This window comes from Colobus angolensis, unplaced genomic scaffold (assembly GCF_000951035.1).
Source record: "Colobus angolensis palliatus isolate OR3802 unplaced genomic scaffold, Cang.pa_1.0 Scaffold24, whole genome shotgun sequence".
NCBI lineage: Eukaryota > Metazoa > Chordata > Mammalia > Primates > Cercopithecidae > Colobus > Colobus angolensis.
Window position 1 is genome coordinate 5,194,389 of NW_012115599.1, and position 26,724 is coordinate 5,221,112.

A 26,724-nucleotide genomic window follows, 5' to 3' on the forward strand; every position below is an offset into this window, starting at 1 on the left:
TGATGGGAGCATCTGCTGCACAGAAATTAGCAAATGTTGCACTTCAATCAACTCTCCCATCAGTGGGCCCATTGTTAACTATTTACCGGCACGCCGCTGATAGACAACCGCTTGTGGCGATGCCTCGGAAAACAGGCAGATGAGACAATGGGACCACGGGTCTACCCTACTACTAGGATTGTCTGAGACCATCATTGTAACAGAAACTTGAGGGCAATAAGCTGAGATTCTGTTCGAAACAATTTCCCTGACAAAGAACTTTCTAGAATGGTTTATATAAAGCTGGTTGATGGACTTACACAGCCTTATACTGTTAAAACCGGACAGGATCTTTCTGAGAACTCAAAGAAAAAATGCACAGACTGCCTTCCATAGGGCCACAGGATTCCTCAAAAGCACATACAGGAAAGTCTATCATACACAGTTCCATAATTTATTTACATTCTCCTTTGTCGGACGCTAGGTCCAATGTTTCTCATTATAAATAGCATTTAATATTCTTATTATTTCTTTTGGAACTTCATAGACCCAGAATCACTGTGTCTAAGGGTATGACAATTTTTTGTGTTTAGTAAATCTGGCCAAATAACTTTTTTGAAAGGTTGTACCAACCGACCCACACATCATCAGTGTAAGTGACGGCCCTTATGTCTGATGGTTCCAAGATTATTGTGATGTTTCTGTTTTTTGGTATCTTGGGGGATAGGATGTTTGTGTGCATTCTTTTTAAATTTACAACTATTACACTTAAATTATAAAAACATTTTTAAAGAAACATTTAAAATTGTATGTGTAACCCCAGTATTCAGAGATAACCACGGTTAATACTTCTGTGTATGTCTTTCTAGACCTTTTTCTATAAATACAGATTCATGATATTTTTTCCAAGAATGGGATTAGTATACACATCACCTTCTGTTGTAAAGTGTTTTTCAAAGACAATATTATGGACATCTTTCTATATCAAAAAGTATTAATTAGCAGCATCAATGTCTGAATTGTATTTTATTGTATAGACATGTAAATGTAGCCTAACATAAGTTAGCCTCTACCACTGGGCATTGTTGTCATATCACTAATATAAACAATGCTGTGGGGAATCTACTTAATTATTGCTTGTGATAATAGTATAGACATCAGCCCAAATTCCTAACAGTGGAAAATTGATTAAATAAATTATAGAACATTCATGTAATAGATTGTTTTGATATAACTAAGAATATCATAGAGTCATATTTAGTGTTGGGGCCAATATTTATGAAGTATTTTTAATTTTTTCATTAAATAATATTTACTATACTAATTTTGCATTTACAATAGGTGAGTTCCTAAATACATACGCATAGGGAAGGTTGAAAGTAGAGGGGATGTAGGTGGCTATTTCTTACTGATGGGATTGTGAATAATTTTTAAAGCTTTTGTAATCAAACTATATATATCAACACGCAGTAAAATACACTATTCTTTCTAAGAAATTATTATTTTATTCCTAAAGGTTTTATTTTTCTATTTTTCATATCTGAAATGAGTGTTGGATTTTATCAACGCATTTTTCAGCCATCTATTGAAGGGTTGTGTGGTTTTGCTTACTTGACCTATTGATCTGATGTATTACATCAATAGATCTCCTCAAAATAAATTATCCTTGTCATCCTAGAAGTGTTACCTAATTATCTCAGGCTAATTTAGTCCTGAGAAGGCTTTGAGTTTCTTCCTCCCAGAAGAGGAGAAGCAAGAACCTTCAGATATTTATTTTGCCCTTTGACATGAGTTTATGTTTTTACAAAACAGTTTTTCACACCTGCTTTATATCATTTGATCCTGTGACAAATGCAGGCCAGGTAGTATTGTCTGATTTTATAAAAGAATAAAGAGGGGTTCAGAAAAATTAAATAATTACAGGGCCAAACAGTGGTGGAGCCAGGAAAACAACACATCCTTTGATATAAAGTGTGTCTCTCCCTCTACACTTCATGGAAACACACTCAGCTGCCCCTTTCATTGATTTGGGGTGGCTACACCTTATTGCCGTCTCCCTTACACTCTGCAGATAGGAAGACTTCCTCCATCGTCTCAAGACTTCAACTGCCATCTTAGCCTGGAATTGCTTGGCTTTAATAAGGTCTGGGGTGTTTATAAAGAGAAGGAAGGCTGGTTACCATGGACAGAACACTAGGCAAGAGCCCAGTCTGTGGTGGGATCCCTGTGATCCTCCTCTGGCCTCTGCAGTGACAGACACTCAGAATTCAGAGCCCTTAAGTGGAGGAACTGGTTAACCGAGTCCTGCTGATGTGTAATGGATTCTCAAGCCTGCCCTTAAAGAAAACTGTCCTCTTCCAAAATGACCTTTTCACTTTGGTCCCATCCACCCCCAATATCTACACATTTCTTGTCCTCACCTTTCTCGGGATTTTGTTCTGACTCCAGAATGTTCTAGAGTTGGTCTTCCCGAATAAGCTCCTTCTGGCCAAGCCCATACTTCCATCTCCACAGACATGAGTTCTAGGTGGGTGACCAACTGTGCTGGATGCCCTGAGACATCCAGTTTGCACCTGGGGTCCTGGGGTAATTGTTCAGAGCATCCTCTTTTATTCTCACACACCACAATGGCCAAAAAACCAATGAGGTTGGCCGAGAGACCTAGGCCCAAGATTTAGGATTAAAGCCCATTCTCACAGCCTTATCCACTGCATCAGGAAATCCTGTTTGCTCTACTTTCAAAGTATATCCAGAAGCTGACCATTTTCCTCCAGCCCACAACTCCCACTGAGCCCCTAAACATCATAACCCCTTACCTAGATTACTTGAGTCTTCCCCCTTCTCTATTTTTGAGCACAGTAGCTAGAGCTGTCTTTTTACAATTTAAACCAAAAACTGTCACTCTTTGCTCAGAGCCCTGCAATGCCTCCCTGTGGCCCCTCAGTGTGAATGCTCAGGTCCTTACCGTGGCTTGCAGCGCCCCAGCAGTCTGTGCCCTTGACCCCTGACTGCCCTCTTGCTTCTCAGACCTCATCCCCTTTGATTCCTACCTGCTAGTTCTGCTCCCACCACAGTGCCCTCCTTGCAATTCCCCATCCAGGCCAGACACGCTCCCTTTGGGGCCTTAGCACCAGCTGTTCTCTCTCTGCCTGAAACACTCTTTCCCCCCAGAGATCTACCCAGCATATTCCCTCTCCTCTTTAGTTTTGATCCCAGTGTCACCCGCTTCATGAGGTCATTTGACCATCCTTTTAAAAATTACATCTTCCCTTAACTATTGATACCTGCTAGCTCATCTTATTTTTTTCTCATAGAACCAATATTTTTCCTAACAAATTACATACTTTTCTTATTTGTTATGCTTATATGTCTTTTCCTCCATATTCTAAGTTGCATATGGTAGAGATTTTTATCTGTTTTGCTCATAGTTTATTTCAAGTACCTAGAACTGTGTCTGGCATATAATAAATGCTCAGTAAATACTTACTGAACAAACAAATCAATGAGTCCCACAATCAGTTTTCCTGAACCCAAATCCACTCTCTCTGAACCCTTGGCTGAGTGTCACCACCATCACCGCCCTGTTGCCGGTCTTGACTTAGAGCCATGTGTAGGAAACTCCACAATGCCCATCCTGGGGCTTCCTAGAGGACCACTCTGTCATCTTTGCAACTCAGTTTATGTATCTAGAAAATGGTGTAAAGGAAAAAGCAATTTCCTTTCCAATGGGTGTGTCTGGTCCTATTGAGAAGGCCCCTGTGAGTTTAAATGCAATCCCAGGGGACTCCAGGCCCGCCTTCTCCGTGCCTTATGAACGGGACAAACAGCCTGGCTGGTACCTGGGGCTTCGTGTCCTCTTCATCCTTGTAGTAGTAGAGCTGCTGCGCCCTCAGCACAAAGTACCTCTGCTGCCAGTTCTTCACGATGGACCTCTGCTTCTTCAGCCAGCCCATCTTGATGGGCCTCTCCAGCGGGTTGGGGGTGGACGATGGATGGAAGGCCGCCATCTGCTCGCCAGTCATCACACTCCTTGACCGAGCTATAGAGAGGAACAGACAGGCCGACTGACTGAGGGACATGGGGCAGTCAGCAAAGAGTGGGCGGAGAGGAGGGCGGAACCCCAAAGGGGCTGAGAAGCGAGGGGGGCACGACAGCCAGGTCCAGTTCAGGGGTCCGGATTTGAGCCAGAGAAAGTCCCCCCTGAGCCAGAGAAGCAGCCGAGGGGCCAGCTCCCGGTCAGGGCCAGGCCAAGAACAAAACCCAGGCGGCGGCCAGTGGCCTGGTGCACAGGCAGTCCGGCACCGCGGCGGGCCCCGTCATTCTGCAAAGCGAAAGGTTGGCTGGAGCCTTCTGAAGAGGAAGTGGCCACAGCATCTGACAAAAGGTGCTTCCTTTTTCCTGCGTGGGAGTCAGTATCTGACAAGAGAGAGGAGAAAATAATGCCTCACTCTGAAGGCTCGGGGTGAGTCCCACGCAGCTGCAGAGGCCGCCGGAAGCTGCCTGGGCACTCTTCCACAGCGGCCGGCTAGAGGAGGGGCCACACGCCACAAGCTGTGCTAGCTCCGACCTCGCTGTCGAATGCAGGCCTCCTCCAGCGGACCCCACTCAAACCCCAGCCCCTGGCCACAGGGCCAGCCTGCAGGGAACTGGCACCTTCTGAATTATCCTGCCCAGTGCCATTCTGTCCCCTGTCCATGGAGAGTATCCCAGCCCTTTATGCTGTACAAGGAGCTCGCTGCTGCTGCCTTCCCATTACCTTTACAGTTAGGTTGTCACTGCCAATAGAACTCAGAAGCAGGATTTGAAGCCAGAGCCCCTTGAACCTGCTGCACGGTATAATTGGCTTTTATTTTCACACAGGAAGTCTGCCTGTCATTTGATTAAGTGCAGCCTGTACCTCCACATCTTGTCTCCATGGTAACTTCCACCCAGGGCCACTCTCTCCTTTCCTTTCCTAGGCAGCTCTCCATCAATCATCCTGGTCCTCATTCAACACTTCCTTCTGAGCCCCACCTTCCTTCTTTCCCAGCCAGTTCAACGATGCCCTTGTCTCCTTGGACTGTGCTGCCCTCCACACTTGCTAATACCCAGTGTCTGCACCCCTCTCCTTCTGCCAAGTGTTGCTGGAGGAAGGCTCCATCTTCCAAACCCCTTTTTCAGGTTTTATCCGTCCCTGGACCACTCACGACACAGCTAAACTAAGCCATCAACTCTACTCTCACCCCATTTCATTTCATCTGATTGGAGACTAGTTCTACCTTTCCTGACTTTTTGATAGTGGATAAATTATGCATCTCTGAGCCTCGGCTTCCTCACTTGATAAATTAGGATAATAATACTTCCTAGTTTGTGGAATTGTTGTAGAGATTAAACAAACATATGCAAACCACTTAGCACAGTCCCTGGTCAAAGGTAAGTATATGCTACTCTTACTATTTTTATCAACAGATGACTTTACTTCCTACTAAAAGGATGGGGGTCATCACTGAGAGCTTCTTCAACTTCCCTCTTCACTTGAAAATGTCATTCCATCATCAAGCTTCCTCTCTTTCTTCTTTCCTATCTTTAATGCATTAAATTGCCAACACCTCCTCATTGATTTTCAAAAATATATTCAGGGAGTACATATGCTGGTTTGTTACATGAGTCCATTGCATAATGGTGGGGATTGGGTTTCTAGTGCACCCATCGCCCAAATATTGTAACCAACAGGTAATTTTTCAATCCTCACCTCCCTCCTGCCTTCCTCATTTTTGGAGTCCTCAGTGCCTATTATTCCCAACTTTATGTCCATGTATGCCTATTGTTTAGCTCCCACTTATAAATAAGAACATGGGATATTTGATTTTCTGTTTCTGAGTTAGTTGGGATAAATAGCCTCCAGCTCCATCCACGTTGCTGCAAAGGATGGAATTTCATTCTTTCTGATTCCATTATTTCTATCTCCTTCTATGCCTGTGATTCTCAGTCTTTATAGTCATGGCATACTTTCAAACACCAGAGTTTTATATGGTATTACAGTCTTTCTGTAGCTAACTCCAATTGTATCTAGAGTTATCACCCTATTTCCACATTTCACCCTTCTGTCCAATATTGCTGTCTGAAGAGGACTTCACTGTAACTGGGCTCCCTTGACCCTCACAAGGGGTCTGAGTTCCCATAATATACCCTTATACCTGGTTCCATCTGGCAGTCACTTCTTACCTCCCACCAACGACCTGGTGAGGTCATACTAGGTTGTATCCCAGGTTGCAAGACGTATTTGATTCAGCTTCCCATTGGACAGACATCATCACAAGAGTGCTTATACTCAGATGTAGAAAAGGTAATTTGATATTTTGATGACAATTTGGTAGCTTGCTTACAAAGGATTTGCTTTATATCAGGGTGTCTTAGCAGCCCAGTTAAGAACTTTATCTGAGATCTTGATCCTCAGTTACTTGCTATCTTCAAGGCCTTCTATCTGTAATTAATCACTTGCTCTAAGGCTGTGGAAATGATCCCAAAGGAACTACAGAAAGATTTTGGCAGAATACAATGGAGAGGAGGAAATTTGATGGACTGTATACAGCTCTGTATCTCTGTAAGTCAGAGACTGTACCTTGCAAGAACTCTTATCTGTCCTAGAAAGAGGGCAGACAGTAGGCAAAAATGAAAAAGGTAGTTTACACACAAAACTTTTGGACAAAATCAAAGAGTGATTTATTTCAGCAGATGCAGAGGCATTCTCCCCCACCTCAGTAGCCTCAGTGAAGTCCATCCCAGTGTGGCTTTTGTGACCATCCAACTGAAGCAACATTAGATATGAGAGGGAGGACGCCCTTCTAGCAGTGGCATATGAGGAACCTTTACTTGGCTTCTGGGGTGATGCTATCAAATGGAGCTAACTCAGGAGTGGGGGAAAACAGGGAGGTGCCACATGGTGGCTAGAAGGACTCAGGCCCCTTGGGCCACCCCCAGAGGCCCACAGACATCGTTAGGACCACAGTGGGGGTTAGGTGAAACTGGAAGTCTCCAACAGCATTGAAGAAGTGGGGAGGGGTTAGGAGAAGAAAAAAAAGATACTACAGATTGGAGAGAATTCACTCAGCATAGAATAAATTAGTTGCTGATATTTTGTTCATAGTTTTGTGAAATGTTTCATGCTTTGTTGTGGCAAAAACAGCTATAACGAAAACAAACAAACAAAAAACCCTCCTAGGAGCACGTGTGCATTGTAAGAATGACCTGGCAAAGGCAGGAATAAGTGCGAGGATCTTATGTTCCCAGACCTGGCCAAGAAAACCTTTGATGCCCTTGTGACAGAAAGGCAACCGCCTTGTCTGCCTACATCTGATCAAGGCCCTGCCTGGTCATGTTTTATATCCATAAATGATACTACTCACTCTACATCCAACCAGTGTTTCTTTAGTGCCTGTTAACATCCCACCATACTTGATATAACTATGGGCAATGGGCCACCTGTTACAAGTTAGAGAGTAGGGATAGCTCAGTATAAACTTCTGCACTGCTAGAATTAGGCCCAAACCCTGGGGGTAGGGAGACAGCTGGGGACTCAGATGAGCTAGGGATTAAGCAGGGGCACTTTCCATCCCATGTGCAGAGCCGTCTCCCTCCTTAGCCCACAGTGTTGCTCACCAGCCAGGCCTAGCATGAGATGATTAAAATAGCTGAGAAGAAAGTCTGGGGGCCTTGAGTTTGTCTTGGTTTTGATTAGCTTTCCTTGTTAGGTTCTTTGAACAGTCTCTCTTCTTTGTGGGTGTGACTTGTTCCGGATAAAGTAAACAAAGAGATCTGTTACTATTAATGGAGCTGCTTCTCATAATGAAAATAATAACCATGATAAGCTTCACTTGTGAGCCAGTCATTGTACCCCGAGTGCACGTTCCCAGCCCTTCAGGAAGGAGGTCTGAAGCAGGCTTGAGGGTTGGAGAGGGGGCTGCAGGCAGACCAGGGCGGCAGGGGGGAAGGTGGGAAGGCAGTTGCTCAGTGTTTACTGAACAGCCCAGGGCGAGTGAGAAATGAGGGCCTCAATGAGGTTAGAAACATCACCTTACTCTAGTAGAGAGAGGACAAGAAAGCCCCTACCACTGCACTGTCTAGTACAGTAGCCACTAATCATGAGTGGCTGTGTCCATTTAAGTGAATTAAATAGGTTACATTAAGTTAAAATTGAGTTTCTCTGTCATACTAACCATGTTTTAAGTACTTGGTAAGCCTGTGTGTTTTTTGGCTACAGTACTGGACACACAGATAGAGAATATTTCCATTATCACAGACAGTTCTGCCGGTCAGCACTTGCCAGAACCTGAGTGCTATCATTAGAAAGCGTGGGGTGGAAATGGGCCATAAAGGTGAGGCAGCATTTTATCAAATAGAGAAATCAAGCTGGAGGGCCCAGAGAAGAAGTGCTTTAGGTGACAGAGTGAGGCATTCAACCTTGATTAGAGAGGTGATAGGGAGGTATTTGATAATCCTGAGCGAGGGACGCCCATGATAAAATATAGTTATATGACTGGACTGTTCGTGTTGAATTTTAGTCTGCAGGTGAGAGACAGTACTGGAAAGGAAAGAAGAGAAATAGAAGACGTGCCATATGCCTAGGGATGTTGTTTCTGCTGTAGAAGTTAGCTGCTTTTTGCCCCAAGGTGGGGCAAGGGAAAATTAAAGAAGGAAGTATGAACAGAGAAGTCAGCTGAGAAACGTTATCACTTCCTTTCTTCATCTTCTGCCACTGAACCCTCAAAATAATCTGCTCTCAATTCTGACTCAGTCTAGATTCTACTTTGGATGGCTGTAAATGTGTGGGCGAGGTGTGAATAGTTCTTTCAGAGCTGGGGAAACAATTTCAGGTATTTTCTCAGTATGTTGATATGAGCCATGCATTAGTTTGGGAACCATGTTTAAATGGATTTGAAAAGGGAGTAGAATTTGCATGGCTTCCCCCAGCCCTCTCTTCTGATCTGTAGACCCATCCATCCAGCTTCCTAACCCACCTCCGTGAGAATGTCAAACTCATCATGCTTACCACCTCATCAAACTTACTACCTTTCCCCTTCTCACCTCTACTATTCCTCTTGCTAACACTGACACACACGCCCAAACCTGCTTTACCTCCGCTGGTCTCTCTGATATACTTGAGTAACATTCTCCCAGCCAACCAATCAACACAGAAGGCTGCCTGTTCCTTATATTCAGCACAGACAGCATTGCTTATGACGTGAGCCTTCTAAAACAAAATTCTAATCATGTTACTTTCCTGCTTAAAAGCCTCTGATGACCCCCAACACCTCCCTCCTAAAAGATGAAGGCTAAACTACCATGGAGTTGGAGTCCTTCGTGACTTTTTCTGCTGCGTTTCCTGCTCTTTCTTCATACCCATCCTGCACTTTATCCAGGACAGCATGCTATTCTCTCTGCTGGAATGTCCTCCCCACCCGCCCCCACCTACATCCAATTTGACCTCTTGGAAAACTCTTACTTGTCCTTCAAGCATCCCTTCAGGCCCCACTTGCTGTGAGAAGCCTTCCCGGCCCTGCCAGACTTAGTTGCTCCCTGGCTCTGGACCCTTGTCACTGGGGACACATGTGCATCGTAGCCTTCATCACCTTGCTTGGTACTTTTTTCTTTCCCTGTCTTCCCTCTCCACTTGCACTCTAAGAAGACAGGGGTACTGCCTTGATGTTTGGCCTTGCTCATCCTTGTATCCTGCGCCTAACACAGTGCCTAACAGAGAGAAGGAAGGAGAAAGTAGCAGAAGTGCACAGGCTTCTACATATACAGCCTTGGGTAAGCCATATTCTATCTCTGAGGGCCAGTTTCCTCCTCTGTTAAACTGTGATAATAACATGTATCTTGTGAGGTGATAAATCCATAGGGATTAGTAAGGATAAGTGGACAGGTCCCAGCCAGTGCCTGCTTCTTAAAACATGGACATTAAATGAAAGCTATTATTATTAACATTATTATTATAGTATGGACTCAATTTTATTCTAAATGAGAGAAAAGAAATAAAATATTAAGGAAGAGAGGGATGAAAAGAGGGAGAGAGACTGAATAGAGGGAGATTAGCTGGACATTGCACAATATCCCAGGTGCAAACTCAGAAGCCTGGATTACGATGGAAGAGGAAACAATATGAGAGGTTAATACCGAGAGGATTCAGCCACCCGCTGAACAAGGAGGAGCAGGAGACAAAGATATTTGTGAGGTTTAGGGTTTGAGTGGCTCAGGTAAGGCAGCTTTCCCCATTCATTCATTCAAGATTGAGGACTTCACATGGACCAGAACCATTTCGGGTCCTGAGGATATGAGATCAATCAGACACGGCCCTGACGGATCTGGGAGATCCATTCATGGAAGCAAGGAAGGAAATCAGAGAACAAGGTCAGTTTGAACAGTCGGGTGAGTCCAGATCTGGACATGATAAAGTGTGAGCGGGGACTGAGAGCTTCAAGCTTCCCAAGAGTTTTGGTCTTGATAAGTAACGCTTATGAATTAAGAAAGAGATTAGGGGGAGAAAAGAGGTGCAAGTGAAAGCCAGGAGATTTGAGTGACATGAAAATCTCAGACCAGAAAAGTTATTTGCATAGATATTCAGAAACCAAAGTAAAGATGGCATAGAGGAAACCAGCACAGAGGGAAGCATTTCTAACTTGAGGCTATGGGGATAAACTGAGATGCAAGACAGAAAAGGGTGCTGTTTTTCTCGGGATTTTTAGTAAAACTCCACACCTCCTAGAAAAGCATCTGGCAATTGAAGCATCTTGATAAATATTTGCTGAGTTAATAAAATAAATGTTTTAAAACGAAATGTGAGCCACCATGCAGGCATTTTGTATTTGCAAGAAATATTGGCCAATTTACCTATTGGCGGGATTTCTGGATATGTTCACTGTACCTACTTGAGCAGAGTGGCTGATGGAAGATATAATCCCTGATCTAACAATAATGAATATCAATAGTTACTTATGTATTGAGTACTTACCATGAGCCAGTCACAGTGCAAGCACTTTATACAGCTGTGTCATTTAATGCTCATGCTCTTTAGGGTAAGCACCATATTTTCACCCTCATTTTTCAGACAAGGAACCAAAGGTCACAGAGGTGAAAAGACCCGCTCCAGTTAACAACTAGAAATCTGATTTCAAAGCCCGAGATCCATACCTAAGCCACAGCCCAGAAAGGAGCATGTATTCTTGTGGTAAAGAGAGGCATCCACATTGGAGATGGAATCCATGTCTAGTAATTCACAGGGTTAAAGAACCCAAAGTGAAGTGGACAGGAGAGACCATGCCACCCTTCACTGAGCTGGGAACAAAGCCACTGTTCCTAACCTATCATGTGAAGCAGCTGCCTCAGCCCCACCCATGTTGCCTCTAGATTGTGCAAACAATTTTGTGCTATTTCCGCCAGTGTATGCTCTGCAAGGCTCAGCAGGCCTTGAACAAACAGTGACAGATAAATGGTACTGAAACCTCAAGCCCACCACTGAGGCTGTGCTGACACTCCAACAGGAAAATGGACATTTTAGGTAATCCTACCAGCTGCTACCCAAGCTCATGTGAAGAGACCTAGGGATTCTGAGCAAGGCCCAGTGTGGCCGAAGCATGGGAGGGAGAGAGACTGAGCTAAGCTACTGTGGGCCGGCAGTCAGGCCCACACCACAGCTGCGGAGGGAGCCTGCTGGGGAGCTCTCTGAAACAGCAGACCTGGCATCACTACCATTTGAAAATGATAAACAGATTCATACATTCCTGCCCACACCCTGCACACATACACATATGCAACGCCCCTACCACATTCACACACACATACATGCAGACTCCCCACCTATCCTGTTGTCAGACTGCGGGATGATGGCCCTCAGTTTCCACCCAGAAGGAAATTAGGACATTTGACTTCAGAAACTTCAGGCTCATTTTCTGTATCCCTTTTCTGTCTTCAAAGCCAACGGTCCCCCATCGAAAAGCGCCCATCATTCTTTTGAGTTTCATTGTTAACTTTAGTATGAAAAGCATTGCCCCTTCAAAAGGCATCTTAATGTGAGACTGATAACAGCAAAGGAGCCTTCCCTGTACCCTGAAATTAAATCACCCGGGTATTCCCAGGGCACTCACCCTTGAGACAAATTTGTATAACCTAATTCATAGAAATATCTAAAAGTCATTCCCTAAATGCCTGCCTCAATACTCTGGAATTGGGCAGATTTAATTTTCTCATGTTCTATGGATTCTAGAAATGCCCTTTATTGTTTGACAAGTGACTATGTCAACCTAGAGGAAAAAATTCTGCTTTGGAAAGGGGCTTGGCACCAATAGCTATGTCTTCTGCAGGAAGAGGTAAAAAATGCTGTCTTGGTAGCAGTATGAGACAGAGAGAGGGACATTATCTCTCTGTGTGTGAGAGAGAGAGAAAGAGAGAGGGAGAGAGAATGACAGAGAGTGAGAACGAGAGAGAGAGAGGGAGAAAGAGAGAGAGAAAGGGAGAGGGAGAGAGAATGACAGAGAGTGAGAACGAGAAAGAGAGAAAGAAAGAGAGAGAGAGAGAGAGAGGAGAGAGAATGACAGAGAGTGAGAGAAAGGGAGAGAGAGAGGAGTACTGGCTTTCTGTTTCTTCTTTCTCATCAGCAGCTCTGGAAACCTGAGCCAGGAACAAATGTTGCAAGGTTTTTCTGCACTCCAGCAAATTTGTTTGACCTAGAATGCCTCTCCAGGGCCACCCCTCCAGTGTTCATGTTTTGTGGCTTTCGTGTTTCTTAGGAATTTAGAGTGCAGTTGCCTCTTGTGGGTCTGCGTGTCTCCATCAGTTGCAACACCTTACCCGGCCCTCTCTGCCTATCTCTGCATAACAGGAAGCCACGTGTAATAACAAGAAGCTTGCGGAATCATGAATGTTTCCTACTGAACACTGCCCCAGAGCTGCCTCTTCCTCAGCACAAGGCAAAGTGGAGATTTGGCAATCAGAGGGCAGATTTCTCTGGGGTGACACTGTAGCTGCTTAACTGCATATGCAAGCTACCTGCTTTCCCAGGCATGAGTGTAAAGGAAGAACAATTCTCATCAGGTAAGACTGCAGGATAATTAGTGCAGTAAGCTCTGCCCAGCACCCTGCTGGTGTGTTAAATTAGGAATAGCAATCAAAGTACGGATCCCTCCATTGTCAAAGCTAGTCATTTATTTTAGGTGAGAGGTTTTGGTTCACTGGTCACTAGCATTCATAAATAAATAAGTGCGTTAGGATGCTTGAAATATTTGTATTGCATAAGCATGGATGAATTATATGGCCTGAGTAATGCACAGGAAGGACCCTTCCAGGACAATGCTCAAGTACTGGCAACTACCATCAAGCACTGGCCCTTGAGGAGGCCACAAGCCCTTACAGCCTAACAGGCGTCACTCCAGTCAGTTTCTGGGGCCTCTACAGCTCTTAGGGAGCTGTGATTTTAAACTTTAACTCTACTGAGAGTTAAGGTGATCAATGAACAATACTAGCAGTGGGGTGGGCCCAGGAAACAAGCCATAATGTGTTTCTCCTATTCTACAACCTGATAAAAAGATTCCATTAAAAACTGAGACAATTTGATCATGGATAGAGGATAGATGATACCAATGAATTATTGATTAGTTTTGTTAGGTGTGATCAGGACAATGTAGTTAGAAAATAAAATTTCCATATTTTTTAAGGATGCATACTTAAGCATGGGGAAAATGTGTCTGGGATTTGTTTTAAAATATCTTAGCATAAAAGGGAATAAAAGAAAAAGAAAGGAATAGATAAAACAATGTGACAAAATCTTGTGTTGCATTTCAGCAGTGGCTCTCCATGGGGGTTCATTATATTTTCTCTGTTGATGTTTGGAATGTTGATATAATAAATGGCTTTTTTCAAGATTCTATTAGGCTTAAAAATAAATTCAATAGGCTTGTTGGGTTTTTTTTACATGTCAACTATTGTTCTAAACTTCAACTTGTCCATTTTCCAAGGTCTGCATTTCAGACCTGTTACTCCTCAGAGCACAGCAGAATGACACTGCACAGATGTTACACCACTCACATACACATTCCTTCCCAGACAGATCCACCTCCATCCCCCTGCACTGTCACTTTATCAGCTGATGAATGGGAAGAACCGAGACTTACTGAGGCTGCCAGTATGGATAGTATCTCCTGTAAAGTCAGCTTTTACCCCAACACTTACTGGCAGAGAGGGAGAAAGGGCAGTAGAAACTGGAGGGAGCCCGAGGGTGGTCTGCAAGGGAACTTAGGAAGGAATGACCACTTAGAATTCTAGGTGACCTCATGGCAAGAGCTTCCATTTCCAAATTTCCATTAAAATGACAAAGGGACTAGTTCAGTAATAATAAGGGGAAATCTAAAATGAAAGTAAAAGTAGAGAAGGATGCTATGATTGCATGTCATTTGGGGGGAAGAGGGATTTCTGCAAGATGTAGGATAGGCAAGGCTAAACTGAAGACAGCCATTGGTCCCACAACTCAATGCATATGGAACAGTCTGCCCCAGAGGGAAAACCCGCACTAACAACGCCTGGAGAGGAACAGCAGCAGCATGGAAGCAGGGAACAGAAGGAGACCTGAGAGCTACTTCCAAGTGTGCACAGAAGCCTGGCTGGGGCATGTTATTTCCAGTTTACCCTGGGTGCCCAAAGTCAGGCCAGACAAAAAGTAACAGCTCTGTCCTGTTAGCTCCTCAACCAGGTCACAATATCAGTGAGAACAGAGGGTGCCTTTCCAACTAACCTGGAGCTACACAAAAAGAAAAACAAGAAGAAAATGAACTTTTTCTTCAACAGAGAGGGGAGCTACCCTCCCGTTTTAACCCCTTAACTGGATGCATCTTAAAAAGTTACACATAAGCTTGCCATAGCACCCAGCAATTCCACTGCTGGGAATCTATTCAGGGGATGTGAAGGCACATGTCCATAACAGTTTTTGTATGTGAATGTTTCTAGCAGTATTACAGATGATGGTCAAAACTGAAAACAATCCAGAAGCCATCAACAGGTAACTGGATAAACAAAATGTGGGAAAGCCAAATAATGCAATACTACTCAGCAACACCAAGGAGCAAAGGACTGATTCATGCCACACAATGAACCTCAAAAACATTCAGCTAAGTGAAAGAACCCAAATGCAAAAGACAACAAATTATATGAGTCCATGCATAAGAAATATCCAGAAAGGGCAATTCTGTAGAGTCAGTGGTTGCCAGGACTGAAGGTGAGAGCAGGGATTGTTTGCAAAACAGCTGGAGAGAACATTTTGGGGTAATAAAAATGTCCTAAAACTGGATTGTGATAATCATCACACAACTTTATAAATTTACTAAAAATCATTGAATTGTACACTTACAATGAAGGAATTTTATGACATATAAATTATACCTCAATAAAGTTTTTAAAAGAAAGATTAGAAACTAAATAATATATATAACTGCCATACACACAAAAAAACCACCATGGAAATAGTGACAAGTAGAACAGTCTCTGCATAGAAAAAATGAGAATAATTTTCTACACCTTTTATGCAGTGAAACATGCCAGAAACATGCCAGTTAGAGATTTTTGCCTGTTTTGCCACTCAAATGTCTAGAATATTCCAGGAATGCAAGAATTCCTCAATATTTAAAAAACTAGTAAATGGTTCAGCCCATCAATAATTTAAAAACTTGTATGTTTATAAAGATTATGAACTTGCTTTTGATAAATTCAACATTAGTTTATATTAAATGTTAGCTATAAAGAACAAAAGATCACATTCTTAGGTGTTAAAGAGTATTTCAAACCAAAAAAAGGGGAGAGGAGAATTGAAGGAATGCTCTATATTGCTGAAAATTCAACTATAGAAAATTGGAAGAATTAAACATTTTTAGGATTCAGGCCAAATATTTGCTTGGTGTTTTAACTGTATATGGAAAAATGATGAAGTACAGAGGAGAATCTTCAAAGAAACAGAAAATGACACAGCAGAAAATTTCTGATGCTTCTACTGTGTCATATAATTAAGAGCTGTGAAGTTTATGAAAATTTTCACTGCTGTGACACTTTGCAATTTTGTTAAAGATTTTTTAGAGTTTGGTAAAGAGAGCACTCTAAAATTCATGAAAGATGAACAAATGCAAAAAACCAACATCATTGTCTTCGTTACAGCTGGTGACTTGTGAAAAACTATCGAGATTTTACTTTTTCATAAAATTGTATTATTTACCAGCATTTCTATCAACTTTGGGCTACACTTCATGGTACTTGAGTAAGGCTTTGCAGAATGCAGTATTTTCCCCATGATTCAGCCACTGACATCTGGCAGTTCTGTTTCCTCTTCAAAGCTGTCAAACATTATCAGCTGCCTGAAAAATGCTTTAGGGGGTTTCCCTTTTATCACCCAAGGTCCTCACAAAAATGTCAGGACTTATTTTGTATGTATCTGTGAGCAACTGTAGTGTTTCTGTCTGACCTGGGCTTTCTTGGCCCACACACTAGCCTCTGCTTGACATTTCTTTTTGGTTGGCCACTCCTTCACAGTTCTTATGGAAGAACTAGAAGAATACCACTTTTGTTTCTTTTTGCTTTTTCTGTTTGTTTTTAGCCAATAGTCACTGAAGGATCAACTAAGCTTTTGTGCAGAGGTTAGAGAAGCAGGGACCAGAGATGCACAAACAGGAGGTAAGAGAAGGAGAACCATGAGGGGGGTGACTCAACAGGCTAACACCAGGACCCAAGGATGCAGTCCCAATTCCAAATCCCTCTGGCTTAGCACATCTAATAGCATACGAGATCTTTTGAAGGTGAAAAATGAGTTGTAATATTTGACTTGGCCTACTTTCCTCCAAGTATAACTTGTGTGATTTGATTTATTTTTTCCCAATTATTGTTATTGCAGTAAAACACACATAAAATTTACTATCTTAACTATTTTTGAGTGTACAGTTCAGTAGTATTAAGTAGATTCACATTATTGCGCAACCATCACCATCCATTTTCAGAACTCTTTTCATCTTGAAAAACTGAAATTCTGTACCCATTAAAGAGTTAACTCCCTTTTCCTTCTTCACCTATCCCCTGGTAACCACCATTCTATTTTCTGTCTCTAAGAATTTGTCTACTGTAAGCACCTCATATAAGTGGAATTATACAGTATTTGTCTTTTTTGAAGCGGCTTATTTCACTTAGCATAATGTCCTCAAGATTCATCCATGTTATAGCATATTGCAGAATGTCCTTCCTTTTTAAGGCTGAATAATATTCTATTGAATGTATATTCCACATTTTGTTTGTCAATTCATTTGTCAATGGACACCTAGGTTGCCTCCATGTTTTAGTTATTACAGATGATACTGCTATGAACGTGATGTACAAATATCTCTTCAAGACTCTGTTTTCAATTCTTTGAGTATATATTTAGATGTGGAATTGTGGGATCAGGTAGTAATTCTATTTTCAATTTTTTGAGGAACTGCTATACTGTTTTCCATAGTAGCTGTAACATTTAACATTTCCACCAACAGTGCAAAAGGGTTTCAATATCTCCACATCCTTACCAACATTTGTTATCTTTCAGTTTTTTAATAGCAGCCATCATAATGGGTATGAGTTGCTATCTCACTGTAGTTTGGGTTGCATTTCCCTAATGATTACTAATATTGATAGCATTATTTTATTTATTGTCCATTTGCATATCTTCTTTGGAGAAACGTCTATTCGAGTCCTTTGTCCATTTTTGAACTGAGTTTTTTGTGAGGTTTTTTTTTTTTTTGTAGAGTTTGGGAGCTCCTTATATATTCTGGATATTAATCCTTTGTTAGATATATGATTTGCAAATATTTTCTCCTATTCTGTTGATTTTTTACTCTGTAGTATATTTTGATACATAATTTTTAAAATTTTCGGAAGTCTAATTTGACTATTTTTTCTTCTGTTACCTGTGCTTTTGGTGTTGAAGCCAAGAAATCATTGCCAAATTCAATGTTGTGCAGTTTTTGCCCTACGTCTTCTTCTAAGAGTTTTACAGTTTTGGGTCTTAAATTTAGTTCATGGGTCCACTTTGAGTTAACTTTTGTATATGGTGTGAGTTAAAGGCCTAACTTTATTATTTTGCATGTGGATATCCAGTTTTCCTAGCACCATTTTTGAAAAGATAATATTTTCCCCATTAAATTATCTTGGTACCATTCTTGAAAATCATTTGACCATACACATATATGTGAGGGTTTATTTCTAGACACTCTATTCTATTCCATTAATCTGTGTCTGTCTTTATGCCATTACTACACTGTTTTGGTTTACTCTAAGTTTTGTAAGTAATCATATAATTTTTGAAATCAGGAAATGTGAATTATCCAGCAATGTTCTTTTCCAAAATTTTTTTTGCTATTCAGGATCCCTTGAGATTCCATATGAACTTTAGGATGAGTTTTTCTGTTTCTACAAAAAAAAGTCATTGGGGTTTTGATAGGAATTGCATTAAATCTGTAGGTTGGTTTGGATAGTATTAAGTCTTCCAACCTAGGGAGCCTGGGATGTCTTCCCATTATTCTATTCTTCTTTAATTTCTTTCAGAAATATTTTGTAGTTTTTGCGGTTTTGTAGTGCAAGTATTTCACCTCCTGGTTAAGTTAATTCGTAATTAATTTATTCTTTTTGATGGTATTGTAAATGAAACTGTTCTCTTAATTTTCTTTTCAGATTGATCACTGTTAGTGTATGGAAGTGCAACTGATTTTTGAGCTTTGACTTTGTATCCTGCTACTTTGCTGGGTTTATTAGTTCTAACAGTTTTTTGGTCGAATCCTTAGGATTTTCTACATATAAGATTATATTATCTCTAAACAGAGGTAAGTGTACTTTTTCATTTCTAATGTGGATGCTTTTTATTTCTCTCCCTTACCTGGTTGCTCTGTCTAGGGCTTCAAGTATTACATTGCATAGAAGTTGCAAAAGTGGGCATCCTTGCCCTGTTCCCGATCTCAGAGTAAAAGCTTTGAGTCTTTCAACGTTGAGTATGATGTTCACTGTGGGTTATTTAAGTATGACTTTTATTATATTGAGGTAGATTCCTTCTATTCTTGGTTTATTGACTGTTTTTATCATGAAAGAATGTTGAATCTTGTCAAACACATGACTATCATTTGAGATGATCATATATTTTTCCCCTTCATTCTGTTAATGAGATGTGTTAATGAAATTGATTGATTTTTCTGTGTTGGATTGCCCTTGCATTCCAAGAATAAATCCCATTTGGTCTGGATGTATAATCTTTAAACGTGCAGTTGCAGTCAGTTTTCTGTTGCAGCATTTTGTTGAGGATTTTTGCATCAATGTTATAAGGGATATTGGTCTGCAGTTTTCTTGTAATGTTGTCTGACTTTAATATCAAGGTAATGTAGAATGAGTTAGGAAGTTTCCCTTGTTTTTCAATTATTTTGAAAAGTTTCAAAGAGACTGGTATGAGTTCTTCTTTAGAAATGTTGTTGTCTGGCTTTAATATCAAGGTAATGTAGAATGAGTTAGGAAGTTTCCTGTGTTTTTCAATTCTTTTGAGAAGTTTCAAAGAGACTGGTATTAGTTCTTCTTTAGATGTTTGGTAGAACACACTAGTGAAGACATCAGGTCTTTACTTCATTAGGAGATCTTTTATTATTGACTGAATTGCCATGGTTAGAGGTATATTCAGATTTTATTCTTTTCTAAACTAAAACTATTCTTTTACTTTAGGCTTGATAGGTTTTGTGTGTCTAAGAATTTTTCTATTGAATCTAGGTTATCAAACTTGTTGGTGTACAATTGCTTATAGTACTTTTATAATTCTTTTTATTTCTGTAGAATAGGTGGTAATACCCTCATTTTCATTTCTGAATTTAGTAATTTGAATCTTCTTTTTTTTTTTCATTATCTATCTACCTAAAGCTTTGTAAATTTTGTTGACCTTTTTGAAGAGCCAAGTTTTGGTTTTAACTTTCTCTATTATTTTTATATTCTATATTTCATTTATCTATGTTCTGATCTGTATTATTTCCTTCCTTCTGCTAGCTTTGGGTTTAGTTTTTCCTTTCTTTTTCTAGTTTCTTAAATTATGAAGTTCAGTGTTGATTTGGGATCTTTCTTCTTTTTAATGTAAGTATTTAAATCTATCAATTTCCCTCTTACTCCTGCTTTCTCTGTTTTCTATAGTTTTGACATGCAGTGTTTTTTTTATTCACCTCTAAGTATTTTCTAACCATCCTTGTGATTTCTTCCTTGATCTATTGTTTGTTTAATAGTGTATTGTTTAACTTCCACAATTTTGAGAATTTTCTAGTTCTCCTTCTCTTATTAATTTCTAACTTTATCCCATTGTGGGTGCAGAAGATACTCTGTATGATACCTACCTTTTAAAATCTATTGAGACTTAAACTGTGTCCTAATATATGGTCTATCCTAGAAAATATTCACGTGCACTTGACAAGAATGTGTATTTTGTTGTCGGATGGAGTGTTCTGCATACGTCTCTTAAATCTAGTTGGTTTATTGTGTTGTTCAAGTCCTCTATTGCTTCACTTATCTTCTGTCTGGTTGTTCTATTCATTAATGGAGTGGAGTATTGATGTCTCCAACATTATTATAGAACTGTCAGTTTCTCCCTTCAATTTTATCAATGCTTGCTTTATATATTTTTATGGTCTGTTATCAGATGTATAAATGTTTATTATTGTTATATCTTCCCACCATACTGAGCAATCTATTAATGTATAATGTTTTTCTTTGTTTCTTGTAGCATTTTTTAAATTTAAAGTTCATTTTGTTTGATATTAGTATAGTCACTCATTCTCTTTTGGTTACTATTTGCATGAAATATCCTTTTCTATCTTCACTTTCAATCTATTTGTATCTTTGGATCTAAAGTGAGTCTCTTGTAGACAGCATATAGTTGGGCTGTTTTCTTATCCATTCTGCCAATCTTTGTCTTTTTAATGGTGAGCTTAGTCTAATTTACATTTAATGCAATTACTGACAAGGAGCAACTTACTTCTGTAATTTACTATCTATTTTTTATATACCTTACAGCTTTTTTGTCCTCCATTCCCTGTATTACTATCTTCTTTTGTCTTAGTTGATTTTTTTGTAGTGAAAGGTTTAACTTTCTTCCTTCGTGTTTGTGTACATATATATTATTTAGCTATTTTCTTTTGGTTACAATTGGGATTACATTTAATATCCTAAAGTGATGATATTCTAATTTAAATTTATATGAACTTAACTTTAATAACATACAAATACTCTGCTCCTTTAACAGCTCTGCACCCCACCCCTTTAAGTTGTAAATGCCTCAAAATTACACCTTTATATACTAATAATTTTTCGTGTCTCCACAATTGTGTAGTAAACAAAATGTGAAATTACAAACCAGACTGACAATAATGCTAGCTTCTAGACTAATAATTGTTTTTAAAAAGATTTGACCCTTAAATCATGCAGAAAACCAAAGGTGGAGTTACATACCATCATTATAGTAATTTTGACTTTTATAATTGTAGATGTATTTACCTTTGCTGAGATGTTTTTTTTTCCTTCATATGGCATCAATTTATTGTCTAGTGTCCTTGTGTATCAACCTGCAGGAAGGACTCCCTTTAGCATTTACTGCAAAGACAGGTAAAAAACTCCTTTACCTTCTGTTTATCTGAGAATGTCCTAATTTCTCCCTCGTTTTTGGAGAATATTTTTTCTGGGTATAAAATTTCTAGTTGACAGCCAAAAAATAGCACTTTAAATATATCAGATCACTACCTCTGGCCTTCAAAGTTTCTGATGATAAATTTGCTCATAATCTTATTGAAAATCCCTTGTATGAGACAAATCAGTTTTCCTTCACTGTTTTCAAAATTCCCTCTTTGTCTTTGACTTTTGATAGTTTGATTATAATGTGTCTCGATGTGGGTCTCTTTGAGTTCATCAGCTGTCATTGAACTTCTTGGATGTTTATATTCATGTCTTCCATCAAATTTGGGAAGTTTTCCATCATTATTTCTTCAAATATTCTCTCTGTACCCTTCTCTCTTTTCCTTTTAGGACTACCACAATGAGTAAGCTGGTCCTCTTAATGGTACCCCAGATGTCTCTTAGGCTCTGATCTCTTTTCTTACATCTTTTTTCTTTCTATTTCTCATACTTGATAATTTTCACTGTCCTATTTACAAGTTTGTTGATTCTTTCTTCTGCCTGCTCAAATCTGCCTTTGAATCCCTCTAATAAAATTTTCATTTCAGTTATTGTACTTTTCAGCTCCAGCATTTCTTTTTGGTTTCTTTCTTGTATTTTCTCTTTTTTGATATTTTCATTTAACGCATACATCATTTTCTTGACTTTCTCCATATTTTCCTTCAGTTTCTAAAGCATCTTTAAGATTTTTTAAAAAGTCTTTGTCTAGTATATGTGCCATCAGGTCTTTGTCAGGAACAGTTTCTGTTGGTCTTTGTTTTCCCCTTGAGAGGGCCATACTTTTTTGTTTCTTTTTACGCCTCATGATTTTTTTGCCAAAAACTGGATATCTGAATCTAACGATATGGTAACTCTGGAAATCAGATTGTCTCCCTTCCTCAAGGATTTGCTGGATTTTGTTTGTTTGGTATAATTGTTGTAGGTTGCCAAGGATCAGCCTGAGCTGCAAACCTGGAGTCTTCTTAGGTCTTTTCTGAGGCTGCACCTTCCCCTGGGCAAGTTCAATGTCTTTCCAACTTACTCCATATATGTGGTTGCTTTTGAATGTCTTAGTCTTCAATGTCTGGCTCCCAAAAAGGGAAAAGGAGAAAAATGAAGGAGACACGGGAAAAGGCACATGCTTTTTAAATCCCCTGGAAGTTACCATGTGTTGCCATTTCTTTGTGTGCACCTCTGTTATCAGAGGCAGGGATCAGTGATCACAACATAGATCCCTATTATTTGTAGGACAGGGTTCATTTTTCCCATTCTGGCTCCTGCACATTGAGCACAAGCTGCTACTGGAATGTATGCACATCTGGAAAGCCTGCCACAAGGCTAGGGGTAGATGATGTGTAGCCACTATTGTGTTAAGAGCTGAAACTCACTGAAATTAAGTACAACTCACTGTCCAAGCCTCCTTCTGGAAGTTGCCAGTTTTGATTAGACACCAGGGTTCCAAAATAGATACATCAGACAGACTTGGAAAGAGTAATTGTTGTCTAGGTGGGGGGACAGATTTGGCCATCTTCACATAATTCTCTATGGGCTATTTTTTAAGGATATAATTTCATTAAATTTAATGCATATACCAGATAGACATTCATCAAACATAAAATAACATGTTTTATAATAAACTGGTTTAGGGCACATTTAGAAAAGAAATAGTAAATATCTTAATGTAAAACTGTAGAAACTAAAGAAAGAGAGTTGCTCTGTGTGCTCAAGACTCAAATTTTTCCTCTTTCAACTTTTTAACTCAACCATTACCCCCACTCCTCTTTCTTGGCATTTTCTTATTGTATCAACTGTGAAATGAGCCTCCTTAAAATCAGACCCAAGAGAAGTAGGTAGAAGTTGTACTCAGACTGAAGAAAAAGCATGCAAAAAATTTCTGTTCCTTTTAATATATGAAAAGAGTTTTCAAAATACAAATAGATAAATGTAGCTAATTAATTGACTTTAACATTAAATTCAACTAATACATAGCATTTATTATATTATACCTGGAATTGATGGATTGGCGGAGGGTGAGTTTTCAGAATGCCATTTTGAAATAACTTGCATAATTTTGAAAAAGAGAATCCAGTATGAATTTTTTTTTTTTTTTTTGGAGTGTTCTGCCATAAAAATAGCACTGGTCATTACAATCTTCCAGCACTTTTCTCTGAGTGATAAAAGCTATTTTGGAAAATGTGGCTTTTATGATCTTTGGGAGGAGGCCTGGAAAAGGAGGGTTGAGAGTTCAGAGTAACACAGGAAATCTGTGTTTATAATGCTTAAGTGTGTGGGTGTGTTCCTGTGGGCAGTGCTGGAGAGAAAAAAGTAAAAGAAAATGCATGCAAACCAGTGCAGGCAGGAGTTGAACAAAAGACTCAAAGAGTCTATAATATCTATGAAATGTATTCAATATTTACAGAATATACTGGATTGAGGTTATCAAAAACAACTCTTGACACCAAAAGCACAATCCGTAAAAGAAAAATGTGATATTTGATTTCATCAAAATTAAAACTAAGATAATGAAAAGCAAGCCCTAAGAGAGTGAAAAGCAAGCCACAGGTTGGGAGAAAATATATGCAGATCATGTGTCTGAAAAAGGACAAAACTCAACAATAAGAAAAAAAGAAAATTTTTTAATGAGCAAAATATTTGATCTGAGACTTTACCAAGTGAAATGATGCCAAACAGCATTAGTCATTAAGAAAATGTAAATTAAAATCACAATGAGATACTACTACAAATATATTAGAATAATTAACATAACATTTTTAAAAACTAACAATATCAAGGATCAGTGAGAATTAGAAACAGCTGAAATTTCTAAAAGTGGCCAGTAGGAACATAAAATGACACACCCCCTTTGGGAAACAATTTGGTAGCTTCTCATAAAGTTAAATATATACCTATCATATGATCCAGCAGTAGCACTCCTCAATATTTACCCAAAAGAGATAAAACATTATGCTCACACAAACTTATACGCAAATATTTACAGCAGTTTATTCATAATGTCTAAAAATTAGAGACAATCCCAATATCTTTCAAGTGATGAATAGATACATTCATACAATAGAATACCACTCAAAAATAAAAGGGACAAAACTATCTATACAAGTAATAATATGGATGAATCTCAAATGCATTATGTTGAATAAAAGCAACCAGGTTTCCAAAAGCACACATTATAGTTTCATTGATATGACATTTCGAAAAAAGCAAAAGCATGGAAGTAACAGATGAGTGGCTGTCCAAGGTTTGGATTGGGTGAGAGGGCTGATTAGAAATAGATGGGAGGAGGAAATTTTTTACAGTGATGGAACTCTTGATTGTGGTGGTTGTTATGCGGCTGTATGTATTTAACAAACCCCATCTAATTGCAGATCAAAATGAATACATTTTACTGGATGACAATTTAGAAACATTGTTTTCATTTGCTCACATTTGTTGCACATTTGTTATACAGAGCTGACATTCTCACCTCCTCCTGACCTTCAAATGTTTCCACAGATAATGCAAGTTCTGAATGAAAAAAATAAAGTGATGTTTACTATTCTATAGTGACTTGTTGAGGTAAGTAACCTGAAAAAACATGGGAATGTGGGAAAGACTACATTCAAGAGCAACATCAAGCTAAATCTATCCCAGCGATCAGGGAGTAACATTTCAGAGTGGACTGATAGCACTCCTTCATTTAGCTTGCTCTTTTCGCAGGTGCTAGGGAAAGCCATGTGATGCCAACAAGCCCACACTGCTTCAACTTCCTGTGAAGAAAGCCCTACCATGATCCCCACCCACATTATTTATTTTGGTGTCCTGAACAAATAAGAAAATGTAGCCAGTAGTGTTTTCCTTCCATAATTCAAGTAGTACTGGGTTTTGATATAAAGGAAAGCAAGATGCTGGGCAAATTGGTGTGGTTAAAGACCCTGCACAGGAGTTCTCGTGTGGAAAGTAGCAGAAAGTCCACTAATGTTCAGGAGCTCTGGGATCTAGTCTTGATTCTGCCATACAGTAACTTGCTGTGCTACTATATGAGCATTTCACATAATTTCTCTAGGTCTTTATTTTCCCATTGTCTTAGTTAATATCTTGGTTGCAAGAAACAGATGCCAAGTCAAGTTGGTTTAATCTAGATCCAGATAAATAGAAAGATAGATAGCCAATAGTTCTCAACTGGGCAGTGGTTTTATCACCCACCCATACACCCCAAGTGGACATTTGGCTATGTCTGGAGGTATTTTTGGTTTTCATATCTGGGAGGATTGATACTATCATCAACTGGGTGAAGTCCAGGGACTACCCTACAATGCATAGGATGGCCCCCAACAATAAAGAATTATCTGGATCAAAATAGTGATGAGGTTGGGAAACTCTGATATCTATATATGTATATATGTATGTATGTATCTCTTTGTATATATACTATGTATATAATATTTATGTGTCTGTAATTTTTAAAGCATAGTATATTATTTCACAAAATCTACAGAAATTTGGGGGGTTGGAAATCATGGCGCAGGAAGAGTAGAAATCAAGGCAGATTTTGCAGGTTTTGAGTTCTCAACAGAGTTCAAAGGACTTCCTTTTAGTACCCTCTGATTTCCAGGACTCACTTACAAGTGCCCATTCTCTGTGAACCTCAGACTGAGGGGAAATGAGAAAGACACAGCTTGAGGCAGCTGTTCATTCTGCTCTAGTTGGCTATGTCCAAGGGGGAGTGTTCAAGCCAAAATTCAAGCCAGTAGCCATCCTTGGAGACTGGGTCAGGAGCCCTTAGAGAGGTGGAGTTGGGAAAACAGCCCTAAAGAGGCCAATTACATTTATCTGTAAGGTACCAATAGTGCCACTGCTCCTCTGGAAACCTACTATCACTTAAAAGGCTGTGGGCCCCAGGGGAACTTGGAAACAGAAATGGCAGATGTCTCCTTTAAATGGAATTCATAATATTTCTCTCTTTTTTTTTTTCTATCTTGAAGAACAGATTTCATTTTTTACACTTCTATAGAACAAATGGAATCATGACTTATGTTTCACAATTTCCATAGCTGATTT

General features: G+C 39.7%; 1 protein-coding gene across 2 annotated transcripts in view; it reads right to left on the reverse strand.

Annotated features, from left to right (window-relative positions):
- ARHGAP25 (Rho GTPase activating protein 25) overlaps nt 1-26,724 on the reverse strand; it is a 91,848-nt gene that overhangs the window by 48,185 nt on the left and 16,939 nt on the right. For both annotated transcript variants that reach the window (XM_011945268.1, XM_011945266.1), the window contains exon 2: nt 3,819-4,018. In XM_011945268.1, the coding sequence (XP_011800658.1) occupies nt 3,819-4,018 (200 nt within the window). The remainder of the gene's footprint in view (nt 1-3,818; nt 4,019-26,724) is intronic.